General features: G+C 41.6%; 1 protein-coding gene and 1 long non-coding RNA gene across 4 annotated transcripts in view; one reads left to right on the top strand and one right to left on the bottom strand.

The window, feature by feature from the left end:
• The window catches only part of TRAPPC9 (trafficking protein particle complex 9), a 459,395-nt gene extending 438,586 nt beyond the window's left edge, over positions 1-20,809 (top strand). For all 3 annotated transcript variants that reach the window (XM_039382029.1, XM_039382027.1, XM_039382028.1), the window contains exons 22-23: positions 10,160-10,383; positions 17,687-20,809. In XM_039382029.1, the coding sequence (XP_039237963.1) occupies positions 10,160-10,383; positions 17,687-17,866 (404 nt within the window). In that variant the 3' untranslated portion in view covers positions 17,867-20,809. The remainder of the gene's footprint in view (positions 1-10,159; positions 10,384-17,686) is intronic.
• LOC120323400 lies at positions 4,506-11,745 on the bottom strand. Its single transcript, XR_005563789.1, has 2 exons — positions 11,595-11,745; positions 4,506-6,183 (listed from the first exon to the last, which is right to left on the bottom strand). It is a non-coding gene; the product is annotated as an uncharacterized LOC120323400 (long non-coding RNA).
• Positions 20,810-23,858: the final 3,049 nt, after the last annotated feature.

Here is a 23,858-nt window from a genome sequence, read left to right on the forward strand (position 1 = left end):
AATTGTTCTGCCAAGCTCTTAGGAGCATGAGTATTGTGGTCCCTAAGAGCTTATAGTCTGGTTCTATATATGTTACATGCTATAGAAGTATAAATGCCATATGGAAAAAAAAAAGATTAGCAGGGAGGAGGAATAGGTAAAATATGACAGAGTAATAAGAGAGAAGTAGTTTTGCACACAAGTTGTAGACCCCAGATATCAGTGAGCACAACCAGTAGGTTTCTGTGGGTATTACTGTGTGACCTCAGCAACAGGTTTCAGCTTGCATGGGAAAAGATGGATCAGTATGTGGGAATTTAGCCCGGACTGTACTCTACTGCTATAGCTGGAAAGCAGACAGGCTGGGAATGAAGTCTGTGCGAGGTGCCATGTGGACATAGCCAGGTCACAGACCTACAGGGTGGTCTTTGATACAAAGTCTTCAGGAGAATAAGAAGGCAACTAGTGTCAAAACCAGAGATGAAGAGATTTTAATTGTTAAGGCTTGTGATCCAGTTAGGTTTTGGACGAGGGTTTGACAATGTAGGCAGAGTGAAAAGGTCAGATTTGGAGAAGTTTTGTAGAAAGTGGCATCAGGTTTAATCAGAGACTGAAGGTGTGAGTCATGAGAGGAGATCAAGTCAAAGTGAAAGCCGAGATTGGCAGGAAAGAGTCTGATTTTATTTCTGAAATTAAGAAAGGTATGGAGAAGAAAGGACTTCATGAAAAATTCAGGAGCTAGGTTTTGAGCATGTTCAGTTTTAGAAGTAGTAAATTATTAACAGAAATATCTCAGAGAAAGGCCAAAATTTGTTTGGTTTGATGACACTAGGCTTAGAGATTTGTTGTTTTCTGATTGTTATTTGAGTGTTCATATCCAATCTAATAAGGAAAAATATGGATTTATGTCACAGAGGATGACTGAAAACTTCCATCTGCATATATCTATTACTGTAGTTCTTTTGTGGATTCAAATTGGATTTTGAGACAGGTCATGATATAGAAGCAGGATGCAATCAGAATAAAGAAGTCACAGCATCGTAGTAGGGCTTGATAGTTTCCAGCTCACATCTGCCTGGATTATTGTCTCATATCTTAATGCAAAAGTGGACACATCATATGTAGGGAAAATGGGAAAAAAATTAACTCAATCCGTTGGTAAGTAAAACAACTTAGAGTTATTAGACTGAAATATGCTGTGACTGAAATTCGAAGAGACTTCATGAAGAATGTATCCATTTTGATGTGCACCTCTGCTTTTCAGCAGCTCTGGTCTGTGGACATTGGGCACATGTGGTCTGCTAAGCACACGTCACACCTTCCCTGGACAGAAAGTGCCGCCCGTGATCGCAGCGTTTGTACCTGGGCTTGTTTAATGTCTCTCATTTAGCTCAGCTCAGTGGCTTGCAGTCATGGCTGGGCTAAAGGAGGCCTGTGAGGCTCAGTGTCCTACTGCTCATATTTACACAGCCACTGAAATGTGGTAAATCATCTACCTGCCTGTTAATAGGGGGTTATATATTATCTCGTACCAGGCTTTGACTGATCTACAAGGACACGAAAATTCTTACAGCCTGGACATCTTATGCAATATTACATGGTTCTTTTTTAAGATAAGCATGGAAAATGAGGCAAAGACACATAATTTTTATTTAAATAATCAGTATAAGGTTTTTTTTGCTTTCTTAAAACATCCTACACTGGTGTTTCTATACATCTAGGCATGGAGATACCTACTGGCTGTCTCATCTCTCTTCTCATCTGCATTTGAGTTCCTTCAGGCCTCAAATAAGACAATTATACTGCACATTGTGTTTATTTAACTAGCAATTTTGAAAAAAAAGAAGTACCTGTTAGTTTACCTGTTAGGTATGATGCTGTATCTGGGTAAGAGTTCAGAGCACCACTGTGCCTGTTGAATGGATAAAGCAGAAAATACTGTTTCCACTTGAAATGGTAGAAAATACATAAAAACAAATTCTGCTTCCATATTTACATATTCTGTGAGAGTTTTGGTAAGTAAATTGCGTGGCTGAAGCCACGTATTTGACTTTGCATGCACAGAATTGAGTACAGGAGCCCAGTTTTGTGTCTCTGCTGTTAAGTAGGTATTAATTCTCTTGTGACCAGTTGCTAGCTCAATGCCATCTCCATAGGGAGTGTGCCAGAATCACCACCCTTATCACTGATTTCTAGAGCAGGTAACACTCCCTGGAGGTCTGCAACCTATCTAGTGTCTAGACTAAACCTGCTTTGAGGTTGAGACAAACTTCTAAGCTAGCACAGAAGTGCTATTGTCTCCTTTTCTACCGCTAACTTTTGCAGCCTCAAGTCAAAAACTCTGACACAGTTGGTATGAGGCTTTTCGAAATATTCTCTGTAGAAGGAGAGCTTTGTCTCACATCCATCACTGCAGAATGGCAGAAAAAAGAAGAAAATGTCAAGTGTCATTATGCAACCAGTGAGGAACGATGTACTGTAGGTTAAGTCATGTTATGGTGATTTTTGGGTTTGTCTTGTGCAGAGCCAGAAGTTGGGCTCAGTGATCCTTGTGGGTCTCTTCCAACTCAGGATATTCTATAATTCTGTTCATTCTTGCAGTGGTTCTGCACAAAGCTGCCAGTATACAAAAAACAGTGTTATATGATATATCCTAATATGTTTTGGTTTTGCTTAAATGTAATATAGGGCTTTTTCCCCCCCTTTTTTTTCCCCCACAGGGCATGGTAAGAATGCTCTGAAAGTAGTCCTGACAGAGACAAACTATAAAGTTTTCAGTAACCTAAAATAACATGCAAATCCCAGGATTGTGAAATTTCAAACACCGGCATGCACCGTATGCCAGCCTGACCTCCTGGCTATGTAGCAGATAATAAAAAGAAGTCTTTGTCAAACCTGCTTGTGATGAACAGATAAAAAAAGGTTGGCCCACATTCAGAAATGAGACTATTTCAGTAAGGTGGTACCATGTCATGGAATATTTTAAAATAAGTCAAAAGGAGTTCAGGAATTTTCAGGAGTTTACTGAAAAACAGAGCTTTGAGCATCTTAAAATTTTAGGGATCTGCCTTTGAGCATTTAGATTAGGACTAGACACAAGCAGTATAAACTCTAAAGTGATTTTCACTTGATAGCGAATTGGGCAAATCACCAAATCACAGGTTATCTTGGCTGCCAGAGGAGAAATGAGACAAGCGGGTGCCATTCATGTGCCAACAATTTCACAGGGAAGGAGAAATGTCTGTCATAAAAGGCATGTGCATAGTAAAATAACTCCCACCAAAGCCAGGGAGGTTACACTGAACTGAGTCATTTCTTAAATAAATCTGTGGTTCATGTGCATTCAGGTTTTAAGATCCCAAGTGGAAGTTGGAGGAATCCAAGCCCCAGAGCACTAGTCATGTTCATGCTTCCCTCCTCAACCAGCGTGACCCTGGTATTTCAAGTTAATTGAAGAAGGTTGTACTACATCTTGGTGTTTAGGACCGAGATCAAGGAGCACTAAAACTGAATGCTGATCACGTGTCTTGGAGATTAAAATTGGACATAAACATTATATTGATTTGGAGGAAGAAAGCTCACTCAGGGCAAATGTCAAGGTTGAAGAATCCTTTTGCAAGTGAGTCCTATGGGATGCTGCAGCATCCTCAGTCCACTGTCATCACAGAGTTAAGGACAGACACAAACTGGAAGCAATTTGGCAGGAAGGATAATGGGACCAGTTGGGATCTGTCATCAGCATACTGGCCACTGCAAGAGAGTGATTAAATAGGAAGACACAGACAATTATCAAAGACTAATTGCTTATTGTTGCTAGAACTATATTTTAAATGTGTTTTTCTTTTTAATTGCTTTTGGAGTGAATAAAGTGTCCTTAATTCAATTCTAAAATGTTTGGGAATGGGAAGCCTGCCAGGAACTGGGCAGCTCAGAGGTCTTGTGAAAGCAATTGCCGCTTTTCACCAGCGTATGTTCATGTTCAGTCATCCCGTCCTCTGCCAACTTTCCTGTTTTCATGTTTGTGCCCTTATGTTGGCTGAAGGTCTCTGGGTTGTTGGTACTTTCAGAAAGCTGCAATAGTTTGTTCATATGTTTTTTATTCATCACTGTCCAAGAGCCTTGACCAGAAGAGGAGCTGAACTCTTCAGGTCCATAGGGGTCTGGGATCAGCAGGCTCTGAGTGTTATGGCAGTTTTTAGGACAGAACTAGCAGTGGTTGACAAGGTGAGATATCCATGTAATTTAAAGCTGTTGCAACACAAACATCTGTACACCTCTGTGCTCTGTTACTACTGACTGCAGGGAAATTAAGCAGGGGGTGGATTTGGCTCAGTATTGTGTCAGTATAACAATAAATGAGCAGGAGATGAGCAGGAGATCTTAGCATTCCAAGCTAAGATGCTCAGGTTTGGTGTGAGGAGCAAGTCCAAATCACATACAGAAGGTTTTATGTAAGTAGCTGTGAGGGTCTTATGTTATTAAATAACCATTCAGCGCTTTCATGATGAGAATGACAGGGAACACAATTTTTATATTCATAGAAATATCTTTTGTATGGATGTATTCAGCTCTGAAAATACTGCAAGACCTCATCATGGACAAATGAATTTAACCAATGCTACATCTCTGTGCACAAATAATTTGCATGAACAGTTTGGAAAATGAAAGGAGACTGGACTCCACTAGGGAGAACAAGTGCAAAAAGGGGAAACAGAAACAGTGTTTGGTTTCATATTTTGGAGGAGACAGACAAACAAATTCAAGGATCCTATCACCTCAACAGAACACCACATCACCTTCTCCTCTAAGCTGCCATAATGAGATTGAACCCCAAAACCAGGCTACTAAAACTGACATGAAGCATGACAGGAGGGACAGGGAATGTGCTTGTTTGGAGACAGGATCAGCTTGCTCTGTACAGAGAGTTTGCCTGTAGTACAGGTTTTTCCTCCTTTCTGATCTTTCTTTCACCTGCATAAAATGTAAGATCAGAAATGGAGAGAATTGTTCAACGTATTTCTGAATAAATGATTTCAAAAGGAGTTCTCTTTGCATTGTTAAATTCCTTGCAAAACCCTGAACAAACATTCTTGAAGAAAAGGGCAGGGGAAAAAAAGAAAACTGAAGAAGTTTTTCCAGACAGCAGGGCTGGCCCTTCCCTTGCTCTTTTAGGGCAATTAGAAGTAAAGTTGGCCTGGGCAAAAAATTTAATCAGCACTTTAGGTTTTTTGAACACAGAAAAACCGAATCATTCTGTGAGACCATTCCAGCAACTCTGGCTTGGGCTCTTGGTCTTTGGCTTTCCTCTATAAAAGTACCTGATGGACATTATCAAGAGATGTCACTGATTTTTGCTGCTCCTTTCTCCTCCACAGACCACGTCTCTCCCGGTTCACAGGCAGAGATGAGTAAAACTAGTATTTTGGAACAATTCTAACAGCATAACAATCGTTAATTGATAAAGTACCCTAACAGTAACTGTAGGCAAGGCTTGCTTTTCTGGGCTTAAAGGTCTCCTTTATCTTGTATGTGCTAAGTATTTACTCAGTTGGGCATTTCATGCCTTGAGCTTTGTTGGCCTACTTGTTTGGACAAAACCATTGCTCTGTGAGGTGTTTACTGGAAGTCTTGGGCCAGCTGCAGTGAATGGCAGAGACCAGTGCAACTACATTAGCTGGAGATTCAACATCCAGTTTAAAAGGAAATACCAAATGGAAATGTCTCCATCCCCCACTGTAACAATGGGCAAAACCACCCTGCCTTCCTCTGCAACCTGTTTTTTTAAAATCAGCCCAAGGATGAGTGAGGAGAGTAAACATTGTTGGAATATGCATTTCCACTAAGGTTAAATGTATTTGCGTGCAGCTTTCCAAAATTAAACTTTGACAGTGGCAGATGGGGATTTAGGTGCAGAAATGCAATTAACTGTGACTCAGGACTCTGGATGTACAGGTGGACAATGAGTTGTGAGTTCTCTCATGGAAACTTGACAAAGTAGCAAGAACAACTTACAATGTGTTAATATGAGCAGAGTAAATAACACAAAATGTTATTAGTGTTTGACATTCATTTCCAAGTAGCTCCTTTGGGTGATGTAGACAGAAGTGCACCTGGCAGGTGATGGTAGGTGATGTTTTTCTTGTGGAATAGTCGTTGTCTTCCTGTTAGCAACATTCATTCTCTTTTCTTGAGAGTTCTGAGATCCTGAAAGAAAGACATTATAAGAACTGTGATGTATTATTTTCATAGAATGGTCTCCCAGACATCCTGTGGTGTCAATAAGCATCACTCGTCACCTGGGCCAGGAATTAGTTTTTCCATCTTAAAGATTAATTCATGGAGATCATAAAAGGCTTGGCTAAGGCTTTCAAAGAAAAAGCAAGGCTTTCCAATCACCCTTCTCAGTGGTTTGTATCAGCTTATCCTCTGCCTTCCAAAATGTGTGGGACAACGTTTTCTCCCTTCATACAATAATCACTTAGAGAATGTCCTAGAGATAAAATAGAGTGGTCCTGTGCCTGTTCATAGGTGCAAGGCAGAGACTGTGTCTGTCCTTTTTTTCATGGCTATCAAGCATTGCAGGGTAAGTTTGGCACCCAAGGATGCCAACGTAGGGGACATTGTAGGTAAATGAACAGGAAAGGGAGGGACAGCATTCTGTTGGCTTATTAAATTACTTTTAAAATTATTTAACTTTTAGTTAGAAGGAGATCGAGAGATTTCTAGGTCTTTTTGGTTTTTTTTTTTCCCCTCTGGCAGCCAGATTTTTTGCTCCCACTTTTGAAATGTAATTTATATATTCTGTTTGAATTAAACTTGGTCCTTCTAATTCTCTGAAGTACTGTTTCTCTCATTTCTGAATCTTTGGAGGATGGAGATACAGCCACGACTGTCTTCTGTGCTAGTAACTGTATCATCTGATTCAGAGCTCCTGTATTCCAAAGCCAATAATGATTCATTCTCACAGCAGTGGTGTGAGCAGTCTCAGCTTTTATATGCCATCTGTGTGAGTGAGCTGAATCTGCAGAAATGGGACCCTGTACACATGGCTTTTCCTCTGTTCATGGATGAAAATATTAAAGCAAATCCGTATGGTCCATGAGATGTTTTCTGTGTCAGGAAGGGAGTAAAACTGCCTGTCAAACCAAGCTGTTCTCCCTGATGAAAGGGGACTGTTTTTAAACACTCCTTTCCATAGTATTTTGCACGCCAGCCATGTGTGCTTTCTCATCTGACATCTCATTGAGATCCTTGGCTTCGGTTCTGCAGGAGGGAAGTGTGTTCTGGAGGGGAAGGAAATTATCTCTCAATATATACACAAGCACGTGTGCACACATGCTCTTGAATCAATCTTAAATGAATTGAATTTTTTTTTAGGGATACAAAAGAAAATTAATCTGGTTGAGCCAGACTTAATTGCTTCCCTTTTGTTTGGATTTTCTGTTTTCTCATGAAGATATTAGGAAGCAGTGCTCTGAGCTATTATTAGATACAACGGTAGAGACAGAGGGCAGAGGGTTCATTTACAATTCGTACAGCAGTGCGTTGAATTTTAAAGCTAAAAGCAAAGTTGATGAGCATCTTGAAAATAAGGATTCATCCACTAAGTGTGAGTGGAGTATACTCCATGGAATATTTCTGAAGGTTCAGGCTGGTCTGGGGAGCTAACCCTTTGTGAAGCTACCCACTGGCTAGAGGAACCAGAAAAAAAAAGTGGTTTTGTTTTTTCTTTTTTAGTTAATGAAAGGACTCATCTTGCAGGGAGAAGCTTGAAAACACGAACTGATATAAAGTAATGAATTGCTATAAACACATTTCTTTTGAAGGAAGCAACTGGAGTTCAGTTTTCTGTCAGGAGACTGAGAAGCTTTAAGGTTATCCACAGACACACATTTCTGTGTTTTGAAAAATTCAAGTCAGTTAATCCCAGATAATGGGATACCATTATAACCACTACTTCACCTCCACGATCTTAGGGCAATACTGCAAGGAGCAATTTGATCCTGTCGGGCAGGAGAGCCCATAGATTAGAGTGTGCTGTTGCAAAAGAAATCCAACTCCAAAACAATTTTCTAGCCCTTTCCTAAAATGCAGTGGTGATTGTAACTTCCTTTCACAGAATCAGAGAATGGTTCAGATTGGCAGGGACCTCTGGAGATCGTCTGGTCCTATCTGCTGTTCAGGTGGGGCCACCTAAAGCCTCTTGCCAGGGACCATGTCCAGATGGTTTTTGAGTATCTCCAAGGATGGAGACTCCACAACTTCCCTGGGCAACCTGTGCCAGCACTTGGTCACCTTCAATGTAAAAACTGTTTCCTGATGTTCAGAGGGAAGTTCCTGTGTTTCAGTTTGCACCCATTGCTTCTGGTGCTGTCACGGGGCACCGCTGAAAAGAACCTGGCTGTGTCCTCTCTGCACCCCCCAGGTGTTCACAGACATTGTTGGGATCCCCTGAAGTCTTCTCTTCTCCAAGCTGAACATTCCCAACCTGTCCTCATAGGAGAGATGCTTCAATACCTTAATCCTCTTCATGACCCTACACTGTAGGCTCTCCAGTATGTCCATGTCTCTCTTGTACTGAGGAGCCCAGAACTGGACACAGGCACTCCACATGTGGCCTCACCAGTGCTCTCATTGTCAAAAACTGAGCTCCTGTGGAAAGGTTTGGAATGGGGGCTGTTCCAACTGGGACATAGACATGGGTTTTGGATAGCTCCAGTTTGAGCACTGCAGGGTTTTTTTGGGCTTGCTCTGCCAAGCCGCTTGTATCTGGGACTTGCTGCTGCATTTGGGCAGCTTTGGTCAAGGAGAGGTTTTCATCTGGGTAGCTCAGCTTTGCTGATCTGACCTGTGGAATAAATGTTCTTTTCTGAACTTGTTTCTTCTTTGGCATTAGCTTCTTTTTTTTTTTCTCCCAGTGGCTGTGCTGAGGCTTGTTCAGTTTGCCAGACTAAAGGGCATCACAAGAACATGCATCATTTTGTACTTTTTGTCTAAGGCAACAAAACAAAAATAAGTTTTAAAAAAATCATTTTGTTATTTTTTTTTCTGTGAAAGTTCCTGAAGCATAAAAATAGTGTCTTTCCTTGAAGAGAGGATATTACTAATGTAAATCCAATGCTGTTGGCAAAGGAATAATATGATGTATGTCATAAGGCAAGGAACTGAGGAGGAGCTGGAGTGATGGAAATGCCTCATGGGCATATAAGATTGTGGGGATAGGTATTCACACAGAGGATGCTTTCTTACATGTCCCAGGGCTTTCTCTTATCTCTGAACATGAACCCGTAGTGAAATAGAAATGTTCCTGTATTAATAGTGCATTGGAGATAACCCTCATCTGAAAAATACAGTAATACTGCACAACTGGGAACCCTTTCAGAGCAGGGAATTGGACTAAGAATTTCCTAGTGTGTTGGTAATGAAACATTTTGGTTCTGTATAAGCAAATGGACAAGGTTAGTGGACACATTACTCTGGTTGTCATTGTCCCAGCAGTAACCAATTTAGAGGCTTTATATTTTCTGCTATCCCAGAAAGGGAAAGAAAAGTAGAGAGTTAAAAATAGGAATCCCAGAAGGAATTAAAGTGCAAAGAGTGAACAAGCTCATAGTACTGCTGTATAATTTTGAAATCCCTTTTTTCCTTATAATCAGGACTTTAATATATGTATTACATTGCAAATTCTGGCAGTGACTGTCCTGCTCCAAAAGGTCACCTCCATACAGGAGGATTTATTCTGGCTGTAACATGTGAACATGGGCATCCAGCCCTGGATCTATCCGTTTGTATTAATGGTTACTGTTTGTATTTCCCTTCATCTGATGCTGTTGATTTTCTGGAGAAACATGAGAAATTGTCTGTGGCTTTGGCCTTCAAGGGAGGGCGTTAAAATAATATCTTCTGGTGCCTGTGTATAGATCATAATTGGGTTTTTTTCGTAGCTCTTTCAACAGCTGTGGACAGATATCAGGCCTTCATGAATGGTTTTTTTCAAGTAGGTCCCCTGTAGCACTGCCCTACACAGGACAACAGTGGTGTGTTTCCTTTCTCAAAGTTAAGTGTCCTGCACTCTCGGTTTCATCGAGGTCACTTTTCCTCTTTAAGTTTCCCATCAAGATTAACACAGTTTCTAAAGCAGATGTCCAGCCTGATGTGGAACTGTCTCCTTGATTTGCAGATATCCTTGTTGATGGCCAGCTCTGTGACTGTGATGTCGTGGTGAACTGCCAGGTGGGCGACCCCGTCCCGCTGCAGGTGAAGTTGACCAACTGGAGCAAACACAGCGTGGGGCCCTTCGCCCTCACTGTGATGCCCTACCAGGATTACCAGAACGGGGTGCACAACTATGACCTGCAAGATGCCATCACCTTCGTGGGGTCCAACACCTTCTACATTGACTCAGTAAGTCGTTTTATCAGGAGTATCAGGATTCTGGATGATCAGCATTTCCAGAAAAGGGCCTCCTTTTTTAATTGTGCATTTTAAGGCAAATTAATTTTCGGAAAGCACTATGATTATGGCATCTGTTGCTAGGTTGGGGGATACAGAATCATCTCTCTGAAATGGTTTAAGGCTGTAATTTCCTACCATGTAAACCACTAGTAAATTATCAGAGACAGTAGCTTTTGGTCACCCCAGGTCGGACTAAATGTGAGCGGGTAACCTAGATGGAATGGTCAATACCATGTCACCAGTCCCTTGAGTCATCCAGTGCAGCTGCAGTAATAGATTTTAAATAACTTTTTCTTTTTAGTCCATAAGAAATATTCCCCAGGCTGAGCCAGGGAGCTCAGCAAATCAGTTTTAGTCAGGTCCTGAGGAAACGCAACAGACTGTAAAAAAGAAAATGCTAAACATTAATGACCAATCTGATGAGCTGGTTCATTTCCTTGGTGCTTAGCATACTGTTACAAAACTATAAAGAAATGCTTAAAATGAGGCAAAAAGCCCCTTTTTAAAACTATTTAGATTATGATTTTTCTCTCAATTTCTTTAGAAGGTTCAAGCCTGGGAACTTTTTGCTTCTGAGGCAAGACACTGAAAATACAGATAAAACTACTCCCTCCCATATCCTTTCCCCCCAAAAAAAATGCAACAACAAAATACTAGGAATGAAAACTTGCAGACAATGCTACCGAGTGGAACAAACAACATTTCTGGTAACTTATGAAATAAACATGAAGTAGGGGGTGAGTGTTTGGGATAGTGCTTAGGACCTTCGCTTAGGTCAGCTTTTTGGATCAGTAATAAAATGTACCTGTCAAAACTGAATATATGAGTGAACCTTAGTAAGAAAGAAATTAAAGGTTAACCACAGGGATAGTCACCATGCACATCTTTCAATTACCCATCACAGAAAAAAATATTTGTAAAAGCTAATGAGCATGAAATACACCATCAGCTTGAATTTTAATGGGGGCTAACTTTATTCTTATAGCTGCATAATTTAAGTATATCAACAGAAATCATCCAGAGATGGGTTTCTTTGACTCACTTCCTGACAATGTGGAGTTTTTAATCAGACTGGTAGTGTTTGGATGCCCGGCTGCCGAAGGGCCTGACCCTCCAGGCTAATGAGGGAATAGGGAGATGTCAGTGTGATGTATTCTTACCTTCTGATTGAGTCTCCTACAAGGCAAAAAATTCAGGAGGTTACATCTCTTGTGCCTGCCCAGGCAGCTTTCTCATACGTTACGGTCTCCACTTTTGCCCCGTTGTTCAGGATTGTGACATTTCTCCTGTAAACACAGTCCCCAAGAAGTTAAAAATAGAATTGTCTTCTGCTATTTGTCCTTGTTTCCATCCAAAAAAGTGAAATGAAGAAAATGTTGACAAGAAGTGTTATGTTTCACAGTGTGTAGTGTTGATGCTACAGAGACTCCCAGAGAAAATACTTGGTCATGTTTCATCGAGGCATAGAACCCTCATCATGGAAGAAAACTCTTCAGTATATCTAATGCTGTCAGAGGCCCTTTCTTCCTTCATAATAACTAATTTAGTAATGGAAAATAGATTTCAGAAAGGTCCACCTGTTTTGGGGACAAGAAGAAAGTCCTGGTTTGTGCATTTGATGCTTCAGGGAAGAACAACCACACACAGAATTGTGTTCATGCTCTGAGTTTGGTCAAAAGTCAGACAGGCACTGGTCAAAAACCTAAAGAAGCTCATGGTTGGGTGAGATGAAAGAGAATCAGAGTTTCTCTTTTTTATAAATGAAAGTTGAGACACTGGGCCAGATTCTCTGCAGGTCTTCAACTCCACTCTGCTCTGTTGAAGCCATTAAAAATGGCCACATTATTTTTTTAACCTCAGGTCATTGGCACTTGATTATTTTTCTTGTTTAATGGAGGTATCTTGAGTTGCTGCCCTTTCCCAGCTGCTTGTGAAAGATGCTGCCCTCTTCCCCAGCAGACCCACTGGAAGAGATGCTGTGAGCACTTGTTTTTGTGCAAAGTTGTCCAGTTTAGCAAAACCGACGTTCGTCAGCAGTTTAAGCTAATTGGGCTGACTTCACTCTGACACTGGCACAGAGGTGCTGACATGATTTATTGCAGGGCTGAGCTGGGTGGGAGGAAGGATGGAGAACTAGAGTATGGTTTGGTGTGTCACTGGTGTATGGTCAAGAATGAGTGGGAGCATCAAGTATTATAGCAAGAAAAGATACTTCCCACACTCTGAAAAATTTGTCCTGTTGTCATACTGATGCAGAAACTGCATTATTGGTATTCAGTTGAATGTGATTTCTCTGGGGGAAAAGCAAAGAAAACCCCAAACCGCCCTGCTTTCCTAAATGTTAGTTTCATATTGAGCCTCATGCTCAAAAATTCACAGTTATTTTTGATTCTGGACTAAAAAGTTTCAAAGCAGTTTCTGCTGCTATCTGGAAGACAGGGGATATATACAGGAATTTTCAGAATGCACATACTGCTTCGCAGTATGAATACAAATTGTTGAAAGGGCAAAAATCACACGATTTTATATTTCTCTTTCTTGTGGCTTGAAGTCCAGGTGAGATGATTTATCTTGGAAGTAATGTAATGACTCTTATTCACCTTTTTGTGCTTTTACTTCAGTTCAATGCAGCAGCCTGGGTTTGTGTCACAAAGTCTCTGCTGGGACATGCTACTTCAAAAAGCAAAGTCTTTTATTGAAAATTTTAAAGGATATTGAACTATTTCCATGCATTTCAAATTAAGTAGAATCTTTATTTTTAAACACAGCTTCTAATTTGGTTCACCTTACTTTTCTATGTCTGTATTTAACAGAAAAATGACTTTCTCAGTTATTATTTAGCTAGTTGACATTTTTGTTCAATGGGGAGTTTTGAATCACAAGATGACATGGTGGAATCCACCCATTAAAATATGGTGCATTGATTTAATTTTTTATCTTGCTTCACAACATGAAGTTTGCCTTAAGCCATATTATTAAAATTTTTAGTTCCTACCAGGTGGGGTTTTTTTTGACTAATTAGTTAATCAGACAGAGTTGCTTCTTGCCAAATTAAAACCAAAAATATTATCTTCTATGGAGATTCCTTTAGCTCCCAGCAGTTCATCCTCCCTTGTTGTTCCTGCTGGTGCCATCAATATTCTCAAGCAGGTTTTTTTTCCTGCACTTGTTATCATGCACGAGATCAAGTGGTTGGTAGTGGGAGATGAGGAGAAATTCATTAGTAGATGGTCATTTTAAATCAGCTCAGAAGCCACGATGAACATTTGCTCACTTCTGGCAGGTCCTCTGTGGCCCATCTGGAACAAATTAGTTTTCTTGGCACTGTTTTACTCGCACTGTAAACTCTTTGGGGCAGCGAACAGGAGCTGGCACTAGCCCTAATCTCCAACTGAGCTCCCTAAGTACTACAGCAGTATAAATAAGTAGTAATTAGTTCTAAGCAATCTCAGTCCCACATGGTAGCCTAAATCAGGGAAGGATTAGGATGGATCTAGAAACTTAATTTTTCTTCTATCTTGGTGGAACAAAGGAATAACATGGACATTTTTTTTTCTTGATTCTGTGGTCAATTTTTTTCTGGGGTAGAAGCTTCCCATCTTTGGTTTCCACGATTTGGTGGAATTTTAGTAAAGTCTGTTTCAGCTCTGACTCAGCTCAGGGAGCATGTATTCAACATCATCACAAGTTGGCACAGCAAATAATGACAAATCTAGTTGGTGACACTGAGACAGCTGTGTGCTGCTAGATCGAATGACAATACAAATTTGGGCTGGGTCAGGCACAAATATGTGATCTTCATGTTTCTCATAGGTTAGCTGGATCTTGCACTGCAATCAGTGGGATGGTATGTCCTGTCAGCTATGGCAGTGAACATCTGACTTGTGAACACATCTGAACAAAGCACCCTGAGCTCCCTTCACAGGCAGAGGGGAACAAGCCATCAGGGCTGATGAAGTTCAGGGGATATTTTACCTCATTCTGCGTTTGGTGAGGTGAATCCTTGTGTTGAACAGCTGACTCAGATGTGGACACCGACTTTATAGACATTTGGGTGGATTCAGTTCCAGACAGGGACACCTGAATGAGTAGGTGTTGGCATGGAGACTGGCCTGTTAAACTCCCCTTAGTCAATGGAGATGTGGTCTGCAGCAGGTAGAACCTGGCTTATAAACACCAGGGGTGAGATTCTGTTGCCTAAAAGTAGATGTCTGCAATCATCTAGGTTCATCTAAGGTGGGTATCCTACTGGCCTCTGCATGCTGCCGGGAATCCTGTAAGACATCCTGTAAATCTTCCCAGACATTTCAGTCCCTTAGGCCATCCCAAATGTCATGAGGTACCTGTGTTTAGGGAGCTGTATGCTGACTATATAGGCTGCCTAGGCAACCCATTCTGTGTTTGCTCCACTGTCTGCATTGATTATATATCTTCTTTCTGTAGTAGAAACTTGGGTACCTGGTGTGCAGGGACACACCTGAATGTAGGTGGTTTAACCTCAAAATTAGTCCTGTGCCTGGTGTACCATTTGGGGTGAATGTGACCCACTGCTGACCCAAATGCTGCTGATTTACTTCTGCTCTTTTGGGAATGTTTGTAGGCAGCCCCACTGGAGATGCAGCCTTACTTTCCAAAGTTGGTTCCTATTTTGGAAGAAAAATCTTGTCTGCATCTCAACAGTGCAAAGGTTTCAAGCTGCTTTTGCTTCCCTGTTTCTCCAAACCACAAGTGTTGATTACACTAATGGTGGTACAAGTGGCCAAACAGATATGGATAGACCCCAAACCATGAACATTGATGTTAGGTGTTGGTGCTGATGTGCCTGAAGCCATATTCCTGCTTGTCAAGGGCTCTGATCACTGCTGTTGCAGATATTCCTTCATGGTGCAGGTGGATTAGGAAAAATGGGCTGGAAGCTTGAAAGAGATGTGGGTCCTGAGGAGGCTTTGCTTGCTATTTGCCTCCACCCTTTGCTGGCTTTAGTGCCTGCCTCTGTCCTGCTCTGGATGCAAGTTCACATCAGTCCCAGTCAGGCGGAAAACAGGCTGGCAGCCCCGGGAGAAGGGGAAGGAAGCAAGAGGGGAGACGGTTTGATGTTGTTCTGCATGTCCAAACACAGTGCCAGAGGGCAAGAACTTGTACCCATCGAGGAGGGGAGATGCCAAGGACATGGGGCAGGAGAACAGCTGTGGCTGCTCTGATCATTCACGTGGATGATACGATGCTGATACAAGTTTACCTTAGGTCAGCAAAAGTGCTCAGCACCAAAACTGAAGGGAGCCTGGACTCTCCAGCTCTGAGGATGTGGATGCTTGTGAACAGCCAGGCCCTTTTCAGGAGCAGCAATTTAGAATAATAGAATCATAGAAAGGCTTGGGATGGAAGGGACCTTAGAGATCATCCAGTTCCAATCCCCTGCCATGGGCAGGGACACCTTCTACTAGACCAGGCTGCTTAAAGCCTCATCCAGCCTGGCATTGAACTCTTCCAGGGATGGGGCATGCACAACTTCTCTGGGCAACCTTTGCCACGCTTCATCACCCTCACAGTAAAGATTTTTTTCTGCATATCTAACCTAAACTTCCCCTCTTCAGTTTGATCCCCATACTCCTTGTCCTATCACTACAGTTCCTGATAAAGAGTCTCCAGCTTCCTTGTAGGCCCCATTCAGATACTGGAATGCTGCTGTGAGGTCTCCACTCAGCCTTCTCTTCTCCAGGCTGAACAGCCCCAACTTTCTCAGCCTACTCATCATTCTTGTTCAGGTCTTCCTATGCAATGGCAAGTTGCCCTTCAGCAAAGTGAGTCCACAGACACTCTCCCAGTTAATACCCCATGGTTGGTGTCCCAGTTTACCAGATGACCAAATTTTTTATAGTGGGCAACAGTCCTGATAACCTTGGAGCCTTGGTCTCATCCCTTCACTATCGCAGGTGGTGATGTCCCATCAGTTCCTAGGGATGCCTCTGGCAAAGGGGACATTATTCCCTCCTGAATCCAACCAAGTCCAGCATATTTGGACAGCTCAGTGCTTCTGGATCCAACACCAGTATTTCTGTTGCGGTTGGGCTTGGGTGTCTGCTTGTCTGACCAGTGTTGTGTCCTGCTGTCAATTTGGAATCAGTGCTGGACTCTGTAATGTGATGGACACTGATGTGTTTGGGGATGACCAAAGAAAAGTCCATTGCCACTGGGTGTTCAAGTGAAAAGAAAATACGTGGGCACAGCTCTACCAGTGAAAGTAGGGATGACTCCATGAGTGTATCTTAGGTTGATGGTTTCAGAGTCCAGAGAGAAGAAAGGAACTGGTAAAGATGGCTTTGACTGAGGGAAGACCAGTACTGAGGAGATCAGGTGTCCTTTTTTGGGTCTTTTCTGCTGGGGTTAAGTTGCCTTTTCACAATGTTTTGAAAAAATCCATCCAGTGGAATGGCTTTGTTGTTGATTTCGCGTTTTGCATCTGCAGTAACTTTAATCCAATTACAGGCACCCTGAAACTGGATTTAACATCTTTTGGGAGCAGATATTAATTCAAACATTATCACATGCTAAACAGTCGTAGGAGTGTTAAAGTTAGAAATGACTGAAGTGTCTTGCTGAAATGATGAACTAAGATATATTACTCGTTGTGAAGATATAGACTGTAAATTTTTTTCGTTAGAGGGAGATATGTAAATGTAGAAACATTGTGTACTCTGTATTTTATTTGGACAAGTTAAATCAGGGTACCTACTTCTTTTTTCTTGCTAAACTTCATTATTTTAATGATTGTGAATATTAAAGATTCCTAAATTCCTAATATTAAAGATTAGAATTTGCAGTCAGATTATGTCAATAATAATTGAGGATGAACTTAGTTATTGATAAGTTGCTAAGTGGTATTTAACCATATGTTTAAAATTAATTCAGAGACATGATTTAGACCTTTAATAGACATGTTGATAAATGCAGTCGATTTGGTGTGATCTCTACTTTAAACTAACTCTGTTTTGGAATCAGTGACTCCTGAAAGCCTGTATTGTGGTTTGAGCTGTGCCTCACCTTTACTGCATGAGTGAAAAATACAGGATTTAATTTTCAGTGTAACAGTTTTGCTAGAATGGGGACAAGATCTTTACTCCTTTTTGTGTGAAAGCAACATCAAGATGTGAATCTAGAATACTTGGAGATCATTTGAAGGAGCTACTGAACTGCAATTAAATTTGCTTTGTTGTTGGTTTATTTATACTGATTTTTACGTTCTCATTTCCAGGTAAAGCCGACCAAAGACTCTGTGTACTTTGGAGCACTTCTCTTTCTCTACACAGGTGATTTCTACCTGAATATCAAATTCCATGAAGACAACTGCAGCAGGGAGCTGCCTCTCTCCTGGCTCTGTCTTCCCAGTGTCCACATCCGTGCTACGGAGCCTGTGGTCCCAACGAAGCTGTAAATGTACTGTGTGCTACTTGATTAACCACAGCGCACAGCAATGCTTGGCACAGCCTCTGCTTGACCCCAGCTTGTTTCTGTCCAACCTCAGGCCACAGACTCCACTTTGGAGGAACAGCTGAACACTTTCTGAATTGGCTGATAGTCATTTGGGCAGCTGCCTTTGCTAATTTCAGAGAGAGGGAGAGAGAGATTATAACTGTGCTGGAGTTTTCCTCTGTTTCCAGAAAGCCTTTGAAATTGCTAATATATGCATTATACTTTAATATACTCCATTGATGTCAGTGATTTGAAAGGGTCTTGAGGACTGAATTTAACCATGTGTTTGAAGGTCTCAATTCCAACTTGAATAATAATAATAATAATTTAGAATTTTTCGGTAAGATTTGTGTATCTGTATGAAATTCCTCCTGGCTTGTTCTGGACCCATGGCATGTACCCTTGAAGTGTGGATGTCTCTTAGATTTTGTTCACTTGCTTGTTCTTGTTCACTTGCTTGCTGAGTATTTGGTGTCTTTGGTAATAAATAGCAGTTGTGGTACTCTTTAGTGTGTTACTGAAAGTAAGAATAGCAAATGTGCCTCCAGTTCTCTCCCTCCCCTGAGCCCAGTGCCACTTGCTCCTGGTGAATTCACTGCCTTTAGTTTGGCAGATCTGTGAACTAGAAAGGAAAGACGGTGAGGAAGAGCTAAAGAGCTTTGTCCCTGAGAGAAGAAATAAGCCAACTTTTGGGTTGCCTAGAGTTTGCCTGTGAATTTGAGTTGTCACAGTTCTGTTTTATACAATCACTTGAAACATTTGCAGGCACCTAAAGACCCACCAGAATTAATCAGATGGTTGTTAATATAACTTTGCATGAGTTTTTGCAAACTCTTCTGAACAGATTTTTCATGCTAATATACTGCTTTTTTATGTGGCTGTTTTTTCTTTTTTTTTTTTTTTTTTTTTTTAAACTTTCTTTTTAAGTTTAATTATTAGCCGATTAAGGCCATGGAATTCCTGACTGTAAAAGTAGTTGATGAATGTACTGAAGATTTAGCCTGTTTTTCAGAGTAATGTTTTTGTATAGCGAGATACGTTTTTACCCCATGTAAAGCGGGGAGATGTCTTAGCTGTATGATTAATATATTATTTCATGGACCATATGTTTAAAGCCTGTCTCAATATTTTCTTAAAGTTGTAGTTAAATTTGGTGGTAGAACATTTCTGGGGGTGGATACACCAAGCGGGGGTGGTCCAGTTAACTCTGTATGATTTAAATCTACATGCACAACCTCTTTGCAGATTTTTTTTTGTTTTTTTAGACTTCATCCAAATGTGGGCCCCCCACTTCATGCCTGACCTGGTAGCTTGTTCTGGCTCTCTGCACCGTATTTTTAGATGTGACTGGTGTTTTCCGTAGGAAAGACAGTGCTTAAAACTCAATTCATTGCATGTTTGCAAATGACTGTAATGTATTCATCCTAAATATATTTCTAACTTGAGGGAACTCTAGCTATAGCGTGGAATTTCCAGTGTATGCAGGGTATTATCTCTAAAAATGTGTATTGTGGCAATGTTATCAGTGTTTTTGCTCGAGCTGTAGCTCTGTGCACAGCTTTGAATGCCAGAGTGGAAGTTTTCAGCCTTGAACTGATGGGAATCCGAGGCCAGCTGAAGATTCACTTGCAGTGATTTACTGCTCTGTCAGCAGTGTCCAGTAACAAAATTGTTCCTTAGACTTGCACAGTGGCTCTGGGCCAGAACACCCATGGAAAGAGAGTCCAACAGCTGAGTTGGGCATTTATTTTTGTGTTGGTGGAGCTTAGTTTACCAAACTGTGCTGTGAGGCTGAATTCTCTGTCACTGGGTAGGCATATAAACAGAAAAAATAAGCTCCAAGGAGAACAGGAACTAAACCAGTTGATCTTCTCCATAAAAGCTTGTTTTTGACATGTGTGTCTGTACTATGTTGCACAACACTGTTGCAGCAAAATCCAAATTGAGTTTTATTCAGTATTCCCAGCAGGTAATCTGCAGATTCTAGGAATACAGCTAAGGCTTTATAAGGGCCACATTGCATTCCAAACAAAAATATTGTGAAGCACATGCTGTTGCATTCAGGATACTTCAACTTACCCACTTATGGGATCATTTCCTAATTTATTTTTGACAGCATTCTCTGAGAAGAGAGGGTCTTGTTCGGTGGAGCTTGTACTGGGATGCAACATTCCTGTGCCTTTTTACTAATAAAGGATCCTGATCCACAGCCTGCTAAAGCTGTTGGAATGGGAACAGCTTTTATTATAACAAAAGCAAGCTGTATTATTTCTTAGGTATCCAATATGCCATTATAAATCTGTCATATGTGCATATAAATATAAGTTCTTATGTGTGAGCTGACCCTTAAAGGTCTGTCTGTTCATTATATAGTAGACTACTCTGTCCCTTGTCAGCTTTGATGCTTAGTTACTTTTGGCATTTATGATATCTTTCCCAATTTTCTCACGCTTTTACTTGTCTTGGTGAGAGAGATGAAACACAAGAAATTCTTCCTTCTGAAGATCATTTTTGATTTGCCTGGAAGGAAAATATTTAAGTGTTAGTGTAATTTGGAGAAAGGTGAGGTGAAGGTGCTTAAAGTCACTGGGATTGCTGTCAGGATTGGTCACTGTACTGCTTGGAAGAAGGATAATATTCCTCTGATCTGTTCTCCTGTCCCGGTACTGAAAACTTGCTTTTATTCCTCCAAAACACCCAGCAATTATTTTGAACATGATAAACCAAACTGCTCATTGTTATACAGATGTAAATCTAATACAAGCCGAGTGGTTGCATTAAATCATTCCTAATTTAAATCACCATTGCTGAGAGCAGACTTTAGTTCAGCAGATGTATGCATTGGAGAAGCCTAAGTTGTGTAACTTTAACTGTCTGAATAAATACTTATTTCATTGCATTTAAACCTTTGCCTGTCTCTTCTGACTGTAATTCCTGATAGTGTTCTTGTGTGTTTTTACTGGTAATAATAACATGTCTCTTGATGCTGTATTCTGTCTCTGAGAGAATGTGTTTGACCCTGGAACTGAAGTTTCGGCTTCACTCAGCCTTTCTCTTCCCAGATGAACTCAGAGCTGGTGAAAGATGTCTACTCCATAGCATGGCTCCTGTGTCAGTGTCTGGTCACTGTCAGCTGAGGGGACAGAGCTGCACTCACATAAAAGGCAACAAATGCCTCAGTATCCCAATATTGACACTGAGGATGCTGAGACACTGGCATAGGCTGCCCAGAGAGGTGGTGGATGCCTCATCCCTGGGAACATTCAAGGTCAAGTTGGATGGGGCTCTGAGAAACCTGTTTTCATTGAAGATGTCCCTGTTCATTGCAGGGGGCTTGGAACTAGATGACCTGTAAATGTACTTTCCAACCCAAACCATTGCATGACTCTATCATCCTTTCCATCCTCTAAGAAACAGCTCAAAGGCTGGAAGGAGGACCAGGTGGTACATCTTGGAAGACTGACTGCAAGCACTTAAAAACTGTCTGATGTCCAGTCTTGTTTGAGCTCCTTCTATCAAAGTCCTGAGGCTCCTGTGTTTGGATTCCCAATCTAGAAGCTCTTAAACTTTCCTTAGTGAGAGCCAGCTGCACTCTCCCTTCCTTTAATCCTCTGACTCCCTTCCTGAGTGTGGACACTTTGTCACTGAAATGGGACTGTGCATCCATTCTGCTTGCTCTAAAAACAATCTAGTGCTGGCTGCCAGCTCCTTGGGATGGAAGCAGGCCTTCCAGAGCTCTGGGCTTGCAACTCAGCTGTTTGGGTACAGGTGGGATGATTTGAAGGCTTTCATACAGGTACAGGCTTTACAGAGCTTTGTAAACACTAGTGCTCTTTTCTTAATAAAGCAGACACACAGATCTGGAAAACTGTTATATCCAGTGTTCAATGACAGATGTTTACTTCTGCAAGTTAGACCATTCTGGGGTTGGTTCAGGGTTGTTGGATTGTTCGGCATCTTTTTAGCTCTTAGTTTCTCATCTTGCTCTTTCTCACCTCATCGTTCACACTGATTCTTCCACTCACTGCACTTTTCTGCTTTTCTATGTTTGGTCCCAACAGAAAGGATTAAGTTGTGCCTTTCTGTTTCTCCTTCCTTCCTCTGCATCTATTAGACCCCTCCTAAAACTTTGTTCATGTTGAGGAAAAAATTGCTTCAAACCCAACTTCAGTTGTTAAAAAGAGCATCTTTAAAGCATCTTGAGTTATTTCAGTTGAACAAGATCTTGTCTATTTTGTTACCATCTGATGTCACTTTTTAGAATGATACTTAGGCCACTACATTCATGATGCATCAATTATTCCATAACACCAGCAGGATTTGTGCTGTGTGTAGGTGACATCAATTAACATACATTGCTTACTTACTGTCCCCTTGTTCCTGATTCAGCAAGATACCTAAGCATGTCCTTAATATTAGCACATTATTGGAAAGCACGTTAGTAGACTACCTTTTTACAGCTAATTCAGTCACACATCTGCCTGGGGAACTTGCTAAACCTTCATCCAGATACGCAATCCACATCTGAACTTGCAAATTTTACATTGAGGCCCCCGTCCCCTTCTGTTGCATGGGCCACCACCAGTGGCTCCCAGGAACCCTGGTACAAGGAGAAGACATTTCATCCAGATCTGGCACTGGCATTTTAGGACGCTCCCAAGCCTGGGAGTGCAGAAGATCCTTCCAGGCCAAGATGTGCTCAGTGTGTGTCTGTACCAGTCACAGTAATGAACCTTGAAGGTGTGAATCATGTACACAGACTGCTTTGGGAAACCACGTTGCACCCAGTGCTGCACACCAGGTGAAACAGTGCTCAGCCACCTCCTGTTTGCAGTTAGTCTTCCAAGTGTTTCTCTTCCAAGGGCTAGTACCAGCACAGGCTGCACCAGCATCCTTTCATTCTCCCCTTCTCCACAGGAAAATGCCTCAGGAACTGCTCAGAAATCACTTGGCATAAGGGAAGGCATATGTTAACACTGGGGAAATGCAGCACCACTTCTGTGATGAGAGAGCACTGGATCCTCTGAAAAGTTTGTTACAGCCCAGTGTCCTCTGATGCCATGACTGGAGAAGGGTGATTTCAGCCCCTTTTCAGCATGTGTTCAGCTTGAACAGAACAATGGAGACATTGCCAGAGAGAAATCAGGCCAACTATTGAAACATTTTAACAATGAGCATCTTGTTAATGGCTATGAGGACGTCATCACTAATCTGTGTCAGGAACAGGACCTTTCTGCTCTCCAAAGCCTGCCCATGTTCTTACAAACCAGTCCAGGCCCACAGCTGAAGCGATGCCATGGTCCTATTTAGGCATCTGCCTGTCACCTCCTTTCCCAACAAGCTCAGATCCAGAGCAGAGATGCCATTCCCTCCCCATTCCTTTTGCCTGATTCACCTCTTTGCGTGGCCACATGAGGCTGAACCCATGCAATGGATTTGGGTTGAAAAGGGGAAAGAAAAGGCAGGGGAGTGTTTTCCTTTAGTGTGAGGAAACACACTACCCCACACATGAGTGAGGGGGTTACTGATGTGCAGCTCCATCATTATACAGAAGCCTGTGAGGTTGCAGCATCCCTCACAGACACATTTACAGAACATTTGGGGCAGAACAGGGGTAAGAGAGCAGTGGGAGGGAGGGAGGGTGGAAATGCAGAGGGAAATGGCACAGGGCTACAAACACAGACACCTCCACAAGGTGCCCGAAGTTAACCGAGATGAATCAAGGCCAAATGGGTTATGTAACTGCCACAACATTAAAAATAGGTTATGCTGTATATTAAAATTTCATTTATAAATTGTTTATAGAGCATTCATAAATGTTAGATGCAGTAAGCACGTTATGCACATGAATACTTTGTGTTCCAGCATTATCGATGGCTGTGTACACGGCAGCTGCAGGTATTATAGATGGTTAAATCACAGCTCTAGAGACCAACAGTTCAATAGCAATATAC

Source organism: Pipra filicauda, unplaced genomic scaffold (assembly GCF_003945595.2).
Source record: "Pipra filicauda isolate LSUMZ 115617 unplaced genomic scaffold, ASM394559v2 scaffold251_size2273266_pilon, whole genome shotgun sequence".
Taxonomy (NCBI): domain Eukaryota; kingdom Metazoa; phylum Chordata; class Aves; order Passeriformes; family Pipridae; genus Pipra; species Pipra filicauda.